The 15,034-nt window shown below is 31.7% G+C and overlaps 2 protein-coding genes across 4 annotated transcripts; both read right to left on the minus strand.

The window, feature by feature from the left end:
• Positions 1-494: 494 nt before the first annotated feature.
• On the minus strand, positions 495-7,712 carry LOC108909067 (integral membrane protein DGCR2/IDD-like). The gene is made up of 3 exons (XM_018713305.1): positions 7,549-7,712; positions 6,236-6,384; positions 495-2,449 (listed from the first exon to the last, which is right to left on the minus strand). The coding sequence occupies exons 1-3, from the start codon at positions 7,595-7,597 to the stop codon at positions 2,264-2,266; spliced, it is 384 nt and encodes a 127-aa protein (XP_018568821.1). The 5' UTR covers positions 7,598-7,712; the 3' UTR covers positions 495-2,263.
• Positions 7,713-8,197: 485 nt separating this feature from the next.
• On the minus strand, positions 8,198-13,795 carry LOC108909652 (slit homolog 3 protein). 3 transcript variants are annotated; one of them, XM_018714060.2, is made up of 5 exons: positions 13,411-13,795; positions 11,561-11,762; positions 10,588-11,155; positions 8,580-8,687; positions 8,198-8,515 (listed from the first exon to the last, which is right to left on the minus strand). In XM_018714060.2, the coding sequence occupies exons 2-5, from the start codon at positions 11,747-11,749 to the stop codon at positions 8,430-8,432; spliced, it is 951 nt and encodes a 316-aa protein (XP_018569576.1). In that variant the 5' UTR covers positions 11,750-11,762; positions 13,411-13,795; the 3' UTR covers positions 8,198-8,429. The 3 variants fall into 3 exon arrangements, with proteins under 3 accessions (XP_018569576.1, XP_018569561.1, XP_018569568.1); XM_018714045.2 differs by having other exon boundaries at positions 8,198-8,687; positions 13,411-13,789; XM_018714052.2 differs by lacking the exon at positions 13,411-13,795 and adding an exon at positions 12,259-12,391 and having other exon boundaries at positions 8,198-8,687.
• Between the last annotated feature and the right edge of the window lie 1,239 nt (positions 13,796-15,034).

Raw genomic sequence — 15,034 nt, forward strand, 5'->3', positions numbered from 1 at the left:
CCCTGTACATCTTTCGTAGCTGTCCGTGAACGTCCATTTTCCCTTAATTGTGATACTTCTGGATAAGAGAAATGAACCTGAACGAAAAGCTTTAGTTAAGGATAAATCAGTGGATATACTGGTGTGATAGTGTATGGTGCACCTTAGGCATTATATAAATATATATATTCAGAGGTCCAAATTGTTAAACTATTAGAGTTTTCTGCAATTTCACAAGTTTTATAAGCATATATTATATATAATTTAATAATATATACCCCATATTTATACAAAACATATATCTGCATAGTTTAGCCTGTTTTAAATTCCTTAGCGTTATATATTTTCAAAATGCATTTTCATGTTACCCTACTCATGTTACCAACGAATAAACTATTAGTTTCCTAGAAAATATGTTTTATTACCTCCTTAAAATAAAAATAAATAAATAATAGAAAAAATAAAAAACTACTATTTTTAAACATTTATTCATAGAGAAAAACACATATGTAAAGTCTAAGTCCGTCTACATTTCCCAACTCCCCCCCCCCCTGATCTAATATCACATATACAATCCCACTGTAATGTGGGGCTATAAGTTTAACAAACTTAAATTAAATAATAGGGAATTAACGCCTCAAATTGTTGAAGAACAACGCGGCAAAACGCGCAAAGACAAACTAAATTGAAAAAAATTGTCTTGCGAATAGATGAATATTAAAAGGATACATTAAGAAGAACATTCACACCCTATTACAATCTAAATATATCCCAAATTTTCTAATAAATAATAATAACAATAAATACTATTTACAGAAATAACCAGTTCTTTTACCATTTTTCCTTATTATCCTGTTATTATCATATCACCATTTAATGTGGATGATAATATATTCTGAGGAACTAGGGATTAAAAGGTGCACTTTAGTCCCTCGCTATCAGAAATAATAGCTTGTTTTATAAATTTTCCTTATTATCCTGATAATATCATATTACCATTTAATTTTGGGAACTAAAGTGTATCTTTTAATTCCTAGGGATTAACCAAAGTGCACCTTTTAATTCCTAGGGATTAAAAGGTGCACTTTAGTCCCTCGCGGTCAGAAATAATGAGTTGTTTTATAAATTTTCCTTATTATCCTGATAATATCATATTACCATTTAATTTTGGGAACTAAAATGCACCTTTTAATTCCTAGGGATTAACCAAAGTGCACCTTTTAATTCCTAGGGATTAGAAGGTGCACTTTAGTCCCTCGCAGTCAGAAATAATTGGTTGTTTTACAAATTTTCCTTATTATCATGTAGTATCGTATTACCATTCAATTTTGGGAACTAAAGTGCACCTTTTAATTCCTAGGAATTAACTAAAGTGCACCATTTAATTCCTAGGGATTAAAAGGTGCACTTTAGTCCCTCAGTCAGAAATAACCTCCTTTTACCAATTTTTCTTTCTATCCTTATCATCATATTACCATTTAATGTGCAGAATTCCGAAACACTAAAGTGCATTTTAATCCCTAGAAATTAAAGCCACTAAAGTACTAGTATATACGTTATTTTTTGCACTCTGTGGCCTAAAGTAAATAAAATTCATCATTAATTGTTGGCATACCATATATTGAGGTACTAAAGTGCATCTTCCAAAAAATTATTCCTCAAGGGATTAAAAGTCACTCTAGTACCTAGGCATACTATTTAGTGCAATTCGTGACCTAAAATCGCCAAAAGGTTGATAAAGATTACTTTATATACTAGTGCACGGAGTGCAAAATACTATACACCAAGGGACTAAAGTGCATTTTTTATTTATAATAAAACGCACTTTACCCCCGAAGTGCACATGCTCGACTCTGTTTAGGGCAATAAATTTCACTCTTGCGATTAAAATATGCACTTTAGTAACTTTGTATATTTCGAAATTGAAATAACACTTGTAGTCTGTGGAATGTAAAAAACATAATAAATTTACTTCAAGACTAAAGTGCTTTTTTATCCTTTAGGTGATTCTTGTCATTGTGGCAAACAAACTTCAACCTCTAAATAAAAGATGCACTTTAGTCTCTTGCTACAATATAAAATGTCCGTTAAGTTTTCAAATATTAGTTATTCAATTTTATCAGTTTTTTCTTATATTTCTCCTTAGGCGATTTATTTCTCCAAGGAGAAATAAATAATTATATACAATTTATATATAAGTATTTATATTCTAATTTGTTGCGAATTTAAAACCTATATGGCCACAAAAGTATCCCCTTGCACTGATTAGCCCAGGTGGATTAAATCACATGATTAACCAGATGGTAAACACGACTAAAAGTTGCCCAATGCTCGCCGTTATCCTAGGTGGCGAGCTTCCCCTCTGTAACTTTTTCCTGTATTGTTCCAACAGCCGAGAAGCAGCATCCCCAGGAGGATCAAGACATTCGAATTCACAACAACGTTCCCCCACGCGAAATTTGTTACAGAACTGGAAAAAAATACGTATCGTAAGTAATTTTATCCAATGCTCGTGCAACCGCAACATATATTATTCCCTGACGTCATTGTCGGGTCGAACAGGCGTCTCGAATTCGTAATCGATTAGAATCGTTTTAATATTTATTTGCACTCCAGGGATTTAAAGTGCAGGGAACAAAGTGACACTTCTGAAATATCGAATTTACTTTTTGCACTTCTGGATTAAAAGTACTGTTTTAGTGCCTAATTTCAGGAAATTTCAATCCACCAAGGGTTAATTTAATATTTACTATTTAGTACAAACCAGTAAATAAAAGACTTTTAATTGGTTCAACTTGGTTATTTCAGGCCACAATGCGCAGAAAATATATTATACAGGGTGTTTTTGAATGGAGTAGCATAAATGATACCAGTGAATCTACATTTCAAAAGAACACGATCTGCAAAAAATCGCCTTATTAAAATGTTCACCCCTGAAGAGATATGGGCCAACAAAGTTTCCAAAAAAATTATGAAAATTGTCTGTAATTTGAAAACCGAACGAGGTACAAATAACAAATTTTTTACAGGTTGTTTACTAATACAGATGCGAGTTTTCAACTATTTTTCGAAAATTTTAACCCCTCGAAAGGGGTTGAAATAACCACCCCTCAAGCCATTTTTTGCCATAACTTTTATATTTCGTAAAAACTCGATATCCAAAAATACGCATTAGATAAACTGGTTCTTTTAGAAACTTTTACCTCTCTAGCAATTTTCCTTTAAAACTTTTCGTTTATTAATAAAAAAATAAAATGTATTACCATTCACCTCACACCGTATATGATTGCAATCAATCAAAGAAAAACTAAGTGTGCTGCTGTCATGCCAGTTGTCACAATTAACTCTTCTGTAAGTTGTCACTGTTATCAGCTAAATACTTTTTGGGTGTAAATTAACAAGAATTATGCCAAATTTTACTAATGATGAATATGTGGACATGCTACAAGTGTATTTTGAATGTCGCAAAAACTGTGCTGCGGCAACAAGAGCGTATAATGAGAGATATCCAAATCGTCAAGTTCCCCACAGACAAACTTTTTCGGCGGTAGAACGAAGACTTCGGGAAACTGGAAAAATACAGCCGCATATTGAGGGTACCGGCCGAAGACCTACTGTTCGTACTATTTATCTTGAGGATGCAGTACTTGAAGAGTTTGACGAAAATCGTCAGACTAGTACGAGAAAAACAGCAATGCACTTAAATGTGTCCCATAGTGTTGTTTGGAATATTGTCCATGATAATTTATTATATCCTTTTCACCACCGGCCAGTTCAAGCTCTACTTGAACCAGACATGCATAAGCGAGTTGTTTTTTGCGAATCGTATCTTAATATTCTAAGAAATAATTTGAATTTTGCCTCAAAGATACTTTTCACAGATGAAGCAACTTTTCAAAGACATGGTTTAACCAATATGCACAATCTTCATTCCTGGGCTCATGAAAATCCTCACGAAGTATCTATGACAACATTTCAACATAATTTTAGTTTAAACATTTGGGCAGGAATTGTAGAAAATGTGCTTGTCGGCCCTTTTGTTTTACCTCATCGACTTGGTGCTGTTGAATATTTGCAGTTCTTAAATGAGCATCTACCACCACTTCTGGAGGAAGTACCATTAAATGTACGTCAGGCCATGTGGTACATGCATGACGGGGCTCCTGCTCACAGCACTGTAGTAGTTAGGCGGTGGCTTAATTTAAATTACCCGAATCGTTGGATAGGTCGCGGCAATGAGGCACCTATCTCTTGGCCTGCACGTTCTCCCGATCTAACGCCCATGGATTTTTTCTTTTGGGGACATATAAAAAGTATTGTTTATGCGACCCCAGTTGACAGTGTTGAAGAGCTACAGGAAAGAATATTCGCGGCGGCTGATGAGATTCGCAACAATCCCATAATTTTTGCTCGAGTCCGTAACAACTTTGATAAACGTGTTAGGTTGTGTTTAGAAAGAAATGGCAATTATTTTGAAAATGTCCTTTAACTAAGTTTTTTGTTTTTTCTCTTTTTGATAATAAATTATTTCTTAGTTTCGTTTTCATTGTACTTCTATTTAATAAAAGTTTCTGCGACATTCAAACAGTTATTTGTGCAACTACTGTAAAGAGTGTGTATTTGTTGTACGATGCATGAAGTTTGCAGCTCGAGACGAAGTTGAGAGCTGCAATCATGTTAAGTGCAACAAATATGCTTTTTGCACATGTTGCACGCAACATTTTTTCTACGATTGTTTTTATTTCAAATTTTATTTAACAGTATTTTACATAATATTAAAATTTTAACTGACAACTGGAAATTAATTGCGCAAATTGTCAATGTCAGACGTTAGGTACTTATGGATATGCTTAGATTAAACTTGTAATCAATATTTTTTTTGTACTACTGTAAAAAAAGTTAAACTTTTGGCACAGTAGGTAGTGCAATAAGTAGTAAATTTTGCACGATCGTAGAAAAAAACACTTGTAGCATGTCCACATATTCATCATTAGTAAAATTTGGCATAATTCTTGTTAATTTACACCCAAAAAGTATTTAGCTGATAACAGTGACAACTTACAGAAGAGTTAATTGTGACAACTGGCATGACAGCAGCACACTTAGTTTTTCTTTGATTGATTGCAATCATATACGGTGTGAGGTGAATGGTAATACATTTTATTTTTTTATTAATAAACGAAAAGTTTTAAAGGAAAATTGCTAGAGAGGTAAAAGTTTCTAAAAGAACCAGTTTATCTAATGCGTATTTTTGGATATCGAGTTTTTACGAAATATAAAAGTTATGGCAAAAAATGGCTTGAGGGGTGGTTATTTCAACCCCTTTCGAGGGGTTAAAATTTTCGAAAAATAGTTGAAAACTCGCATCTGTATTAGTAAACAACCTGTAAAAAATTTGTTATTTGTACCTCGTTCGGTTTTCAAATTACAGCCAATTTTCATAATTTTTTTGGAAACTTTGATGGCCCATATCTCTTCAGGGGTGAACATTTTACTAAGGCGATTTTTTGCAGATCGTGTTCTTTTGAAATGTAGATTCACTGGTATCATTTATACTACTCCATTCAAAAACACCCTGTATATCTCTAAACTTAAATTACTATTGAAATAAACGAATATCCACGAATAATGCACTTTAAATCGTTAAACATGGAAATTTTACAGAATTATTTTAATATGACATTTTTGACATATGCCATGAATGTAGAAAAAAGTTTGAACTAATTTTAAATATTTCAGGCTACATAATGCAAAATATTTCAGGACGAAAGTGCATTATTTAATCCTCAGGATTAAAATATGCACTTTAAACTTTAAATCTTCCTGTACAGGGTGTTATGATATTCGCGCACACTGAAGGTAGTAGTATTAACCATTTGGCACTTAGACCCATAGTTTTTAAGATATTGAAGTATAAATTAAACTGAAGATGGAAAATTTTACAAATCTAGGAACCAAATATGCAAAAACAAAAGAAAAATAATTATTATAACAGCTGTTCAAAATGTATCATCGCAAATCTTCTAAGCTAAATACTGGTGTTCTGTACACCAAAACATTTAAATAATTCCACAAAAAAAAAGTTGCATGCATTTAGGTCTGGTTAGCGAGGTGGCCAACTAAGAACCAGCATTGGGGATATGTATTCTTTTGTTTGTATAATTATTTACTAGAATTGTTTAATAAAAATCCGCAAAATTTTGCATTCCCAGTACTACTATACCATACAAGTTCCAAGACTTTTTCAAATACTTACATAGGGTGGATCACAATATATAGCTTGACACCACATAGGTTCGCTGTGGTAACAAACGCACATCGTACACACGGCTGGTCCTGGAACGTACAATACCCCGTGTTCAATTGTTTGACCTTGAAAGTCGGTGCAATCTTCCTCAATTGCCTCTAAAATATAAAACAAAGGCATGGACCTCAATTCGAACAAATCAAAATGTAAATACACGTATAATAAGGAACAATCAAAATAAATGTTTAAATTTATATTTAAAGTGTGCAGGATTGTTTTTATTCATGATTTCCAGTTATTCTCAGGAAATTTTATAATTGATGTACTTGCTACATGTTAGCTTGATCCTTACATCGAAGTAAACATCCTTTAAAAACATGAGGATGATTTCAGCAATTGTATAATTTTACCATTTACACCAACATCCAATTTACTCTTTAATCAGTTCGTAAATTGCAGAAATGCTGCACAAGTGTGGGGTGACAATTTTAATGGTAATATTTATCATCAGTAACGTCACTGTGAGCCGAAATGTATGAAAATTTATAACTGTACCATCAAAAGTTTAAGGGAAGTAAGAAATCTAAATTGTACCGGAGATGTTTAAATTACAGAAAAGCAAAAATAATACTTAGGAGCTCATTTATACAGGGTGTTTTGGAAATGACGTTACAGGAATGTTTGCCAATTTGTCCCAAAACGGTAAAAGCTATGCAAAAAAATCAAGAGATCACTTTCGTTCTGAAATTAAAAAAATTACAGAAAAATATTAATTTTCCACTGGCGTGCCATAATTTTTGAGGAAAACACACCTTTTATCTACGCCACTGTTTAAAACGGGACTTAATTTTTTCAAAAAATTTGATATGGCAAAATGCCATTATATTTATTTCCTTTATAGGTTCCTTAATTTTCTTGGTAAAAATTCGAGTCACCCTGTATATGTTTTCCCTTCATTGAAAATTTTCCTGACGACGCTTATGCTTCCAGTCTTGTCCGAATATTGTATTCGGATAAACTACTAAATTATTTAGTTCTGTGAAATAATTTATCTTGCAAAAACCGATCCGTAGGGCTAACAGGGAATTTCATTTCCATACCGTTGGATCCACATTTCCATACAAACTAATTTAATTGGAAACACAGCAAGTACATTACCATATTTGTGGTTTAATTATAACATTAAAAATCAATAAAACGTACAGAGAAATATATACTTTTCATACATTTCTGCTCAACCTGAGTAAAACATAAAAGTTATTTAAACAAAACGACACATATATTTGTTTTGATTGTAAGGAAAAAAAAGTACGGGTACTTACCACAAAATTTGATAATAACAACAAAAACTAGGAGCACTGTCAGTTTCATTTTAACTACTAAGGGATGAGCAGCAAGCGATGTTTTAAAATTTTCATGTGACTTTACTGTTTTTTCTTGGCGTTGCTCATAAAGGCTGTAGCAAAATACGAACGGCTGAGGCTCACGAACGTATGTATATTATTTATATGACAGCGTAATTTTTTTGCACTTTGTTAGAAGTGGGAGGTCTAACTACTCCCCCCTTAGGCCTTCCAGACTGCTGTGCACTGTTTCTTAAGTGTATCATGTGTGTCACATAAGCAGCTTTCTTGCGTTTGGATTTTGACTAAGCTTTTTAACCACAATAATTTAAGATCAGGGGTCATATTTATAAACTATTGAATATGAAGCCTTTGTAGTTGAGATTTCATTCACCTTCGATGTTTTTGAGAATCAATTTTTACAAAATATATCTAGATAAAAAGTGTATCGATTCATGTATTCAGATTTGCCATTTTAGTCCATTTTTTCGAGGTTTCTATGAAATTACTTTTACTGGCGTTATCGATTTCGCCAATGAGTGTTACATGAATACAGAAAACGAATCGATATAGGGCATATTGTTATTTGTTAGTAAAGTGCGTGTAAAATATTGAATAAACTTGGGAGCTATTCGAAATTATTTATTTTGATAAATAAAACTTTAACATTATATCACAAAACTTAAAACTAGAATTATCTTTGGACTAAGTGTTTTTGTTTCTTTATTGATCCTGTAATAGTAATTCCTTAACAGAAGACCAAAAAACAAACTGACACATTTCAAATTAAATAATATAAATAATTAACATAAAAAATATAAAATATCACAACTTTACAACGTTGGCTTTTGGGTGGTTATTCAAAAGCAAGGGGCCATCTGGCACTTCCAAAGGGACATTTTTATTGCCGATTTTCGTCGAGTTATTCTTGCTGCCGCGTTTATTCCTTATAAAATAGAAATACGTAAAAAACAGGACAATTATTACTATCAAAACTGATACTCCCATACCAATACATATCTTCAGCACACGATGCTCCTTTTCTATGGCATAAATTATTTCTAAACAGTTGTCGTACACGTTTTTGTCTTCATCCTTTAGTTCCTTTCCAAGGCAATCTATAAAAAAATATGGTTAATACTGAATCGACAGCCAATATAGCTTTTCCAACTTTGAGTATAAATATGGCTATAACTGTTAACAGTATTATGACTATACTTATTTATAGTATGGACACTATGGCCATATTGATAATACAGACAGTCATGATTTTACGATAGAACTGTGACAATAAATATGACTATAGCTATGACTGTAAGTACTTGTAATCATATTATTTGCTTTAACTAAATGATATTACTTTGTCAATGTGACTTTCGAAGATATGCGTATAAATGTGACTATAATTATGTTAACGATAACTATGACCATACTCATTTATAATATGGACATAAAATCTTCCATAAGTGGTCATAAATATGGCGATAACAGTGGTCTAACTACAATTTATATGATCATAGAATCTTATTAATACCGATATGAGCATTTTACTATGATTTTTGGAATTATGACTATAGTTGTAGTTATCTATAACTATGATTACAGGTACTTGTAATAATGGAATTTGCTCTAAAATGATGATATTACGATGTTAATGTCAAAGATGTGTCTATAAATGTTGCTGTAATTGTGGTTAATTATGACCATATTTATTTTACGATAAAACTGTGACAATAAATATGACTATAGCTATGACTGTAAGTACTTGTAATCATATTATTTGCTTTAACTAAATGATATTACTTTGTCAATGTGACTTTCGAAGATATGCCTATAAATGTGATTATAATTGTGTTAACGATAACTATGACCATATTCATTTATAATATGGACATAAAATCTTCTATAAATGGTCATAAATATGGCGAGAACAGTGCTCTAACTACAATTTATATGGTCATAGAATCTTCTACAACCTTATTAATACCGATATGACGATTTTACTATGATTTTTGGAATTATGACTATAGTTGTAGTTATCTATAACTATGATTACAGGTACTTGTAATCATGGAATTTGCTCTAAAATGATGATATTACGATGTTAATGTGAAAGATGTGTCTATAGATGTTACTGTAATTGTGGTTAATTATGACCATATTTATTTTACGATAGAACTGTGACGATAAATGTGATATAACTGTGATTAACTATAGCTATGACTACAAGTATCTGTAATTATAGAATTTGCTATAACTCCAAAATGATGATATTAACGTGACTTTCAAAATGTGGTTAACTACTGAGTGGTTAATTTATTAACCATATTCATTTATTTTAGAATTTTCTATGGCCGTAATTAATACTGATGCTACGTTCTTACTATGATTTTTAAGAACTGTGAGTAATTGTACTTAACTATAGCTATGACTACAGATAGGTAGGTACTTGTCATCATAGAATTTGCTATAATTCCAAAATTATAATGACATCAGGATGTTTATGTGATTCTCAAAGACGTGTCTATAAATGTGACTATAATTATGGTTAATTATAACTATGACCATACTCATTTATAATATGGACATGCAATCTTCCACAGGGTGTTTTTAAATGAAGTAGCAAATATGGTACCAGTGAATGTAGAGCCAAAAATAAGAGGATTGAAGTAAATATACCTTATATGAAAGTTGCACCCCTGAGGCGATATACCCTCTTAAAAGAGGGGATTGAAATTCACATTTTAATTTTTTTCTTTAACGGAAATGATAGACACGAAACTTGGTATGAGCATCCCACTAATAAAGAGACAACTTTTCAATATTTTTTCGATCATTGGCGTATTTTATAAAAGAGTGAAATAGTTAACCCCATTGCAATATTTTATTAGAAATTTTTTATATGAAGCAAATTATTTGTTTAAAAATATTTATTGGGAAGACTGATTTATTGCGCAACTTGTTTACCTCTTCTAGTAAAAAAATTTGTAACTTATTACCAACATGACTAATACTTACTATCTTCAGGAATCGAGCATGTGAAGGTATTAAATTGCACTTTTCTTTCTAAGAGCCATTTGTTGATTATCCAACAATCGCAGCTATCTAAGTAGTTATTGGAGACATTGATATTTATCAAAGTTTGTAAATTACATAACCCAGCAAGGTGCCTGGGCGCAATTATCTGAAATCGGTTTTCAGAAATATTCAGAGTAGACAAATAGGGCATCGGTCCAAAATCTGGAAATTCTGATGCAGAATCTTCCTCCGTGGTAGAACTTATATCTATCACTGATATGGGACTTTTAATGGGTTTTACATTTTCGAGAGAGGCGACCATATTTAGGTTAAAATTTTGTCTGAGGTAAAGTTTGTCCAACGACGGCAAATTGAACACTGACGAGGGAATCCTTTTTATGTTATTCTGAGACATGTCCAAGGAGATTAAATCTGTCAGATCCTCGAAGGTGTCGTTTTGCAAGCTGTCGAAAAAATTGTCGTTTAAGTACAATAACTTTAGATATTTGAATTTGCTTAAGTCGGATTTGCCCACTTTCCTTATCCTGTTGAAAGATAAATCCAAAACCTAAAGCAAGAAAAATATATTTAATATTAAAAACCCTATTTTTTACGTTAAATCTAAATTTCAAAACTGTTTTTTAGTATCTTTTTAACGTGTTACACTTATTCACGCGTCGTTCACATTCACGTAGCATTTTAGGACAATCTAAGGGATTGACCGGAAAACGGAAGTAGACTTTTATTAACGTTTACATAATGACCATTCTGAGCATCATAATACTAATTGCATTACTTTTATAACATTAATTGCAATTAAAACGATTCTCTCGAATATTTACGGAGATTTTTATAACAATTAACTTAATTTACGGCAACAAATACGCATTCTTTCAAATATACGAGGGCTGATCAAAAAGTAATATTTTTATACACTTGAATCAACCCTAAAATATGTTTTTGTTCTACTTACTTCTGCATCACTTGGCACACATTTTGGGAAATGCTTGAAGTCTTTATGGAAACAATCTATAGATTTCATACCGTGTGTTCGGCTTACTAAGCAGCGTGGTTCGTTTTTGCAAACGTCGTCTCCATGACATCTAAAATTTTCGAGATGGACACATAAAAAGACCAGGCAGAAAAATTTACGTCCCATCATAAATTTTTCAATTCTAAAATAGAGAAAACGTAAGTAAAGTGTAATGAATATCTTCGCAGTTAAATTCCTTCTTGTAATGAAGACATATTTACAATAACACTTTATTATATATAATATCCACAGATAAATTTTTGTAAACACAACAAAGAGGTTGTCAACACTGCTTTCGTTGAATTAAGCGATATAGAGATAGAGAATACTACGTACAAAATTTAACTGATATTAATTTCATGCTCAAACATGTGAAATAACTTCTAAACCCCTTAAATTCTTTTAATCAAGTGTATATCAATGGCTTATCTGAATTTTTCTCTCTATGAGTGGGTATTTTCCCTCGGAACACAGACGTAAACATCACTAGCAACCTGCCCATAAAGTACATCCAATTTTATTGTTAAATTAACCAAATATTTGAATTTCGTTGAGATCAGATCAGGATGCAACGCACTGCTTATCTATCAAAACTAAATCAACAACCACCCACCCAAATCAGATCAAAAAATATTTACCTGTTCCAAAATATCACCAGCCTTGATTGATAAGGTTTACCAGTGAGGACTTACCACCAACTGAAGTGCCATTCGAACAATTAAATCGACTTATTTGTTTATAACAATTACCGATGTGTTTTATAAAGCTATAGCCAATAGACAAAACATGATTGGGCTTATTGTTGTTTGAAATATTTAAATGGTTGGAAAGTTATATCGTCACAGGCTTATCTTCTTAGATAATAGGCTCTTAATTATTAGTAATCAGTAGATGGTTTAAAACAAAATACTCTGATATATCACTTAATTTTGGTTGAACGATGACATCATAGGGCTTTATCCGGAATTTGAAGATGTTTCAAACTTACGATAGGTGGAACTTACGTAAATGAGAATAAAATTTCTAGCGAAAATGCGATATTTCCGAGTTAAAGGCATTTTGAAGAAGTTAATTCGTCCAAATTAAAATTCGTTACAATAATTCCAAAAGTTTAATTATTTGCTGTCATATTTTTTACTCAACGTTTGTACATCTGATATCGAAGAATACCATGATTTTCATATTTAATCAAATAAAGGATGTTTTTAATCATTATTTAGCATCTCTTTATTCTTTACTATTGTGTATAAATCTTAAGTTATATCTGAAAACTATAACTCTTGTCGATTATTAACAATAGTAAAATTTGCCGATGTTTCCAAATGCTGCTTTTATCAGTTCGAGTTATTGTTGAAAAACCTTAGATTACTCATTGTTTTCATAGATTGTGAAAAAATGGGAGTACCAATAATGCAACGATTTTCTTATATTTCGAACAATTTTCGAATGCCTATTTTAGTTTCAGTTATGACTATCCACTGTTTTCATGAACTTACAAATAACTAAATTTAAAACAAATTTGGAAATACCTGAACTATTCAAATTTCAGATAGCGACGTAATAGCTAACTAATGTTTATTTCCCCCGTCCCCACTTAAAAGATACAAAAAAGTGGAATTCCTGCTATTCCCAAACAAACTCAAACATTATATTAACTCAGATTAGAAAAATTAAGACAAGCCAAGGATTTATCACCGCTATAAAATTGCATAAACGGAACACTAACTTGTCCGTATTCCAAATTTAAACAATAGAAACGTACTCTGTAATCTATGATAGTATGTACTTACCATGTTAAAAATAATCATGGAAAAAATGGCTCATTCGCAGTCAAATCCACCTCACCCAGTGCACTTCACTAATAAACTGTAACTGGTTAAATTGCGGACTAAATTAAATGATCTGTCATAAGCGATGCTGTAGATAATAGAAGCGACAAGTTATTGAATCCTTTTAAACGTACAACCAAATAATTCAAACTTATAATTGATAAAGTCGTATCACTCGACGGTTTGCTCAGAATTGGACGCCTGAGTTTCTTGTAAATGCATCCCGAGGTTGAATTTTTCATTAAACCCAAAGCTAAAGGTTACAAAGATAGTAGAGGACTGTCTTATTATATTATAAATACTCGAGAAATTGTGTTGTTTATAACGTTATCACCAGTTATCATTAGTTATACATTAATAAAAGATTTACTGTATGACTTTGACTAAATGCTGGTCGTTCTTGTGCATTGCCAAGTCTATTCTGTAGGCAAGACCTCTGACCTCTATCAATTAAGTCAATTACTTTTTACTGGCTTACACATGGGAACTCCACACTTAATTTTTTAAGTGACGATTTAAATTCGACGAATTGCTCTTCTTGAATTAAAAATGGGTCGCGAGGTTTACCAAATCCTAACATGGCAAATTTCCATTAGGAAATATCAAGAAAATTTAAAACTGACATGAAAAGGACAATTAATTATTAAAGAAACCGATAAACTGCTTTGCGGATATTTAATATTTAAAAATATATTTGCTATTTATTAGAAGCTATTAGGAAATCTTTCTGTATCTATTAGTAGCACTTAATAACGGTAACAACAAAAATAATGATAAGGAAAATACTATAAATATACAGGCTATAATGACGTACAAAGCAAACTTAAGAAACGCACAGAAAAGTGGAGATAACAATATATTGTTATATGAATCTACGTCAAAGCTTAAAAATGTCAAGCTGATTGTTTTTATAGCTTAATCAAATTCATCTTGTCCGCTCATATATTTAAATATACAGAGTGATTCAAAACTTAATAAAAAAAAATTCAAGATGTACAGGGGACTCTTACAAATACAATTTTGTAAAGAAAAAATCAAAAAGGGCAGTTCGAAAATGATTTAAAAATACACTTCTGCACGGCACTGGAAACTGGTCCACTGTAAAACCTGACCTGGCACAATGCGACCGTCACGGCGGCGGCGGCATGCGGCAGTGATAAAAACGGACAAGGAAAGGAATAAATAGAATTTTATAGCACCTATTTTGTATCAGCAATTTCAACTGATTTTGCCTCTATTGTTATTATTAATTAATAAAATTAATTTGTGGTTTTAAATAATAAAATAATTTGGCATGTTACAACTGTTTACAAAATTTTGTCCAGAGCATGCATGTGTGAGTGTAAGCGTCTGTTTCTCCTTTTTTTTTTGTTTTGTTTGTATAAGATAAAGGATACTTTCATGAATCTAGAAATAACATGAACGTTTTATCGATAAATACATCTAATTCTATATGTACAGGTTGATTCACTATATTTTTAACTTTTTTGTTTTAAGAGAAATGTGAATTACAAAAGTTGTCAAAATGTAATACAACAAAATCTGCAAATTCTTACATAATTGAAAAAAAGGCAGAAATGCCTAA

This window comes from Anoplophora glabripennis, unplaced genomic scaffold (genome assembly GCF_000390285.2).
Source record: "Anoplophora glabripennis isolate ALB-LARVAE unplaced genomic scaffold, Agla_2.0 scaffold9, whole genome shotgun sequence".
NCBI classification, from domain to species: Eukaryota; Metazoa; Arthropoda; class Insecta; order Coleoptera; family Cerambycidae; genus Anoplophora; species Anoplophora glabripennis.